Consider the following 5,231-nt stretch of genomic DNA (forward strand, 5'->3'; position numbering starts at 1 on the left):
ATATATGAAACATTAATATATTTAACTAATTTCAGATATTTTCGGATCTTATTTTGGATTTCGGTTTGGATCATACCCGAATCCAAAAACATCAAGTTCTTGAGTCCCGTTCGGATATTTTTGTACTTAGATACGGTTTCAATTTTTTCGATTTGGGTTAAGGTCAAGATTTTAGTTTGGGATAAAAACACCGAACCTGATGAAGATTCACATATTAAAATTTTCAAAAAATTAAAAATAATAATCAGGTTTCGTTCTATAAGTAATTTTTTTTTTGTTTTGCATAAATAATATTATGTCACATAGTATTTGAGACGTTTTGATAGTTTTCTTTTGTGTATATGATAACTATTTTTAAAATGTTAACCCGTTTTATAAGACATTAAATAGTTTTAATTTTCAATGTTTCAGTCCATTATGTAAATACTCGTCATAAATTTTTAATTTAAAAATTAAATTATACTGGTCAAAATGAGTAATTTGTTAGAATGAGTAATTGACTTCTTGTGTTTCTATTATTATAAAATTAATTTGATTTTAATTTATAGACTTTAATATTTTTTTAAATGTAGAAAAATTATTTTAAATAATTTTTTGGAAAGGAAATTATATGCTTTACATATTAAGGTTTATAGTATTAATGTTCAATAAATTTAAAATTTATCATGAATTTATTGTGAATTTGAATTAGGAAATTATGTACTAAATTAGGAAAAGACAAAAAACTTAAATTTAAATTTATTAATTACTTCAGGGAAATTTATATTTGTACTTATCTTTTTATAAGACTAGATAAATATAAAGCATTAGCCCTGTGACGGATCCGGATATCCGGGAAATTTAGGGTATCCGGATCCGGATCAGGATCCGTCGGATCCATGGATTTAATATCCGAATCCGGATTCGTGGTTGCGGATATCCGGGTTTCGGATATCCGGGTTTCGGATATCCGTCTCGATATTCCATTATCCGCGGATATCCGGATCCGGATCCGTCAAAATAATTAAAAATATTTTTTTAAACAAAAAATACTAATTTTTTTAATATAATACATAAATTAAATATTTATAAATATATTTATATATGTTTATAATATTGTAAAAACTAAAATATAATATTATAAGATTAATTCATCTATAAATATTGATATATCAAATATAAATATTAATAAAATAAAAATTTAAAAATTTAATGTGTTTAAAAAATACGGATCCGGATATCCGGACCTAAAAATTAAGATATCCGGATCCGAATTCGGTTTGCACGGATCCAAGATTTTACTATCCGGATTCAGATGCGGGCACCCCGAATATCTTATTTTCGGAGCGGATTCGGAACGGATCTCGGATCGAATCCGGATCTCGGATAATAAGTGTGAGGCCTATAAAGCATTATCGGTGGTTTTTAAAACCGTAAACGAATATTGAAACTAAAATCATTTCATACGGCCCCACCAATCACTTCCATTGTGTATATGTAATTTTCTACTATCAATATTAAATGCGTCTCAATCAAAAAAACAATTGTAACATTGTACTTTTAACTTGCTCGAATCGAAATAACCTTTTGGTCAAAAGGCCTTGAATTTTGGAAATGGCTGCTCTTGCTGCCCCGTGACGCTGGCGACTCGTAAACCCTAGCCGCTCTGCGAACAAGACGAACGGCTTGGGTTCGACAGAGGGCTAATTTACTCTCCCCCACCCCACCATGGCCTATGCAGCGACCAAACGAAAGCGCGGTCAAGACAGATTCTCGGACAAGCCAGCTTCGTCTTCCGATTCTACAATACCCCCCAGACTTTCTAGACATAAAGTCCGAGAATTTCACGCCCGTTGCAGAGGATTTCTTAGGTTCAGATCACTGGTTCGTCGTAACAAGACGACAAAACCTACAAGTGTTTGCGTAGGGATAGGTCATGAAGAAGCAAGCAATTTATTTGGTTACAAGTTTGATTCAAGCAAACCCGTACATGAAGTGATTGATTTGGTTGATGAAGATTCAAGCATTGAACAAGCTGCGCAGGTGGTTGAAGACGATAAGGTTGAGAAGGAATATTCTTCTCCTTGCCGTGCTCGTAATGACGAAAAGGGTAGCTATCTGAGAGTAGTACCATTGATACGTCGATCTCCCCGTTTGAAGAAAAAGCGCGCTGAGGTGTGATTATACACTACTCTTCTTGCTCCAGTCTTATGGGATGAATAGTTGATGCATAGAACAGTTATAGAGTATCTACTCTTACCTTTTAGGAAGTTGGAGTGATTATGGTTTGAATTTTGTGGACAAAGCACCTTGTTACGAACGGTTGTCATGTGTCCTGTTACTGAAACTTGTTGTTTATTGAAGGTATCTCGTGAACTCTTTCTACCGCTCAAAGAAGAGGAAGATGCTCAAGTCAAAAGTGCCTTCTCTGTGAGAAATAGGTATTATTTGTTACAAGCTTCCACCATGTCATCATGTTATTTGATTTGACTTATTTAGGAATTTTGACCAATCGTATTGCCCTCTGCTCAGGATGAAGGTCTTGGTTTTGCATAAAAATTCCGGCATTGAAATTCGCGGAGAGACTTTGCAATGCCTCAAACCGTGTGCTTGGCTGAACGACGATGTGGTTATTCCGTTTTCTAATCTTGCATATGTTTTCTTAATCTCCTTTTGTTGCATTGATATATGTTGTTTCAATTTGTTCTTTTTTATAGGTCATTAATCTCTATCTCGAATTGCTGAAAGAAAGAGAAACTAGAGATCCTCAAAAGTACTTCAAGTGTCATTTCTTCAATACGTTTTTTTACGTCAAGGTTCTCTTTTAGTCCTCATTCGTTTGGCCATGACTTGTTTTTTTCTTTGATTTCCAATGTATTTCTTCACGTCAGGTTTTTTGCTCATATTATTCAGTTGTCTTATATGGCTTGTGCGGCACCGTTAATGGCTGTGACAGCTGTTGATATTCACGGGCTTATGTATATTTCCCTTTAAATGAATTTGTTCAGCTAACAAGACCCAGTTACAATTACAAAGCTGTCAGGAGATGGACCAGACATAAAAGGCTCGGATATAATCTTATCGACTGTGACATAGTGAGCTTTTTGCAGAACCTAAAGCTTTTGGTTTCCTTTCTGTAAATCTTACAAATATCATCCGATGAACCTGTGCAGATATTTGTTCCTATCCATGGTGTTGTACATTGGACCCTTGCAGTAATTAACAAAAGGGAATGCAAATTCATGTATCTTGATTCGCTTAATGGATCTGATCCTACAATTTTGACGGCCGTGGTATAGTTTCATGATCATAAACTTAAACCCATTTGCTTTTTTGGAGATACAATGCTGTGATAGTTGTAAGTAATGATGTGACCTTAATTGGTTTAGGCTAAGTACTTTGTGGATGAAGTGAAGGACAAAAATGGGAAAACTATTGACATTAGTTCATGGGGCATGGAATACGTTAAAGACCTTCCGCTACAACAGAACGGGTACAAAATTTTAGTGTTGCTTATCTTATTAGCAAAACCTCCTTTGTAGAACGATCCATACTTTCTTTGGCTATGCGAGTTTATATCTTGATATGAGTTCTCTTCAGGTCAACATAATATATGAAGGTTTCTAATAGTTTGCTACCGTTGGTTGCTTCTGTGATACCATAGTTTGTAGCTTGTTTTGTTCATTGTAATTTATGACTAGCTGCAACTAAATGCAACAGCTCTCTTATAGCAGTTTGTGTTATGCAGTTATAGATCTGATGCTAATCCTCTCTTGCCAATTGTCCAGGTACGACTGTGGGTTGTTTATGCTTAAATACATAGATTTTTACAGTAGAGGACTGGGGCTGAAGTTTAGCCAGGTAATAAAAAATATATCATCAAGATTTACATTTACTTCTGGACATGATCCCCTAGGCAGCAATTCTTATAGAGAAGATGAGTATTGGGTGATACCATGAGCGAAGATTGATATAAAAACATGTTTCCTGTTTTCATTTTGTCTTATTTTTATCATTTTCAGACGAACATGCCATACTTCAGGGTAAGAACAGCTAAGGAGATACTGAGACTGCAAGCCGATTAGAATTTTAGAAAGACAACAATGTTATATTTAGAAGCCTCTTAAGTGAAATGTAATTTGCTTTGGCTATGGTGAATGCCAAGATCTCATTATCACCATGGCTGCTTTTTAGGAGCTATCGGTTCAAATTTTTTGGCAAATAGAATTGAAGGGTTGTAGCTTACTTCAGTGATAAATATTGTAAAAGCCAACAATATTATTTTCCGAAGCATTTGAGCAAAACCTAATTTTCTTTCTCTGTGGGAACTTAGGGAGGACCTCATAGTCATGGTTGCATCTTGGCATTACTAGTTTGTATTTTTATTTTGCAAAGAGAACCAAAACTTAGTTATTACAATATGATTATCTTGCAACAGTGTTTCCAACACCGTTATTTTAGAGTAACTAATACTCATGGCTGCTTTTTGGAGTGTCTCTCTGCAAAGTTATTTAGCTGGAAAATCAGTTTATGATGAGGTCAGTATCAACCGCAAAGGTGATACATAACCAGTTCTTAAGCAACAGCTCGACCTGCCAGAACCGCCATCTGTTATTTTAAATGTCAAACAAAGCTCGTTAGCAAGACACAAATATAGTTACCGGGTAGAATGATTACGGCAACTGTAAGCCTGCAGCAAACCAACACGAAGTCTCATTGTTCACATTAATGAAGAACACGCCGCCTTTTCTGCTGAAGTTGTACTTCCATTTGTCTTCAAAGAAATTGGTATGAAGACAATAAGCAAAGATGTGATGGAGTCGTGCTTTAGAAACAATTGTCAAAGCCCAAAAACTAAGAACAACAAATGCCAAAATTGTGAAAGAACAACGAACTGGTTTTGCCAGCCAGGAAATCTGATCATGACAGTTGTCCAACACAGCTGACGCCAACCGCTTGCATTGTGTGTTTTGAGAAACAGCCGCCTCGTCAAACATTGTCCATGAGAAGAGACATCAATGTGTATGAATGTGGTGGAGCAATGAAATAATTACCAAGTGATAAACTCCCAGTGGATATGCTGATAATTATTATGAAAATCAAATTGAGAACCAGCTTTCTCAAACCCATGCTCTCAGTTTCTTGCCACCAAACATTAACGTCCACTGGAACTGGAAGTCGCAGTAACTCACGTAAATCAAAAGTATTCGATGTAGCTTGTACCCAAAGAGATTTGATCCTCGTCCAAGAAC

General features: G+C 35.4%; 1 protein-coding gene across 5 annotated transcripts; it reads left to right on the top strand.

Annotated features, from left to right (window-relative positions):
- The first annotated feature begins 1,509 nt into the window (after window positions 1–1,509).
- Window positions 1,510–4,288, top strand: LOC106390835 (putative ubiquitin-like-specific protease 1B). 5 transcript variants are annotated; one of them, XM_013831372.3, is made up of 9 exons: window positions 1,510–2,154; window positions 2,344–2,420; window positions 2,512–2,605; window positions 2,697–2,795; window positions 2,988–3,074; window positions 3,153–3,272; window positions 3,369–3,472; window positions 3,768–3,840; window positions 4,002–4,288. In XM_013831372.3, exons 1-9 carry the CDS (start codon window positions 1,708–1,710, stop codon window positions 4,062–4,064), a joined length of 1,164 nt encoding a protein of 387 aa, XP_013686826.1. In that variant the 5' UTR covers window positions 1,510–1,707; the 3' UTR covers window positions 4,065–4,288. The 5 variants fall into 5 exon arrangements, with proteins under 5 accessions (XP_013686826.1, XP_013686828.1, XP_013686827.1 ...); XM_013831374.3 differs by having other exon boundaries at window positions 1,511–2,154; window positions 2,512–2,608; window positions 3,728–3,840; XM_013831373.3 differs by lacking the exon at window positions 3,768–3,840 and adding an exon at window positions 3,728–3,767 and having other exon boundaries at window positions 1,511–2,154; window positions 2,512–2,608.
- The last annotated feature ends 943 nt before the right edge of the window (window positions 4,289–5,231 follow it).

The sequence above is a fragment of the Brassica napus genome, chromosome C4 (assembly GCF_020379485.1).
Source record: "Brassica napus cultivar Da-Ae chromosome C4, Da-Ae, whole genome shotgun sequence".
NCBI lineage: Eukaryota > Viridiplantae > Streptophyta > Magnoliopsida > Brassicales > Brassicaceae > Brassica > Brassica napus.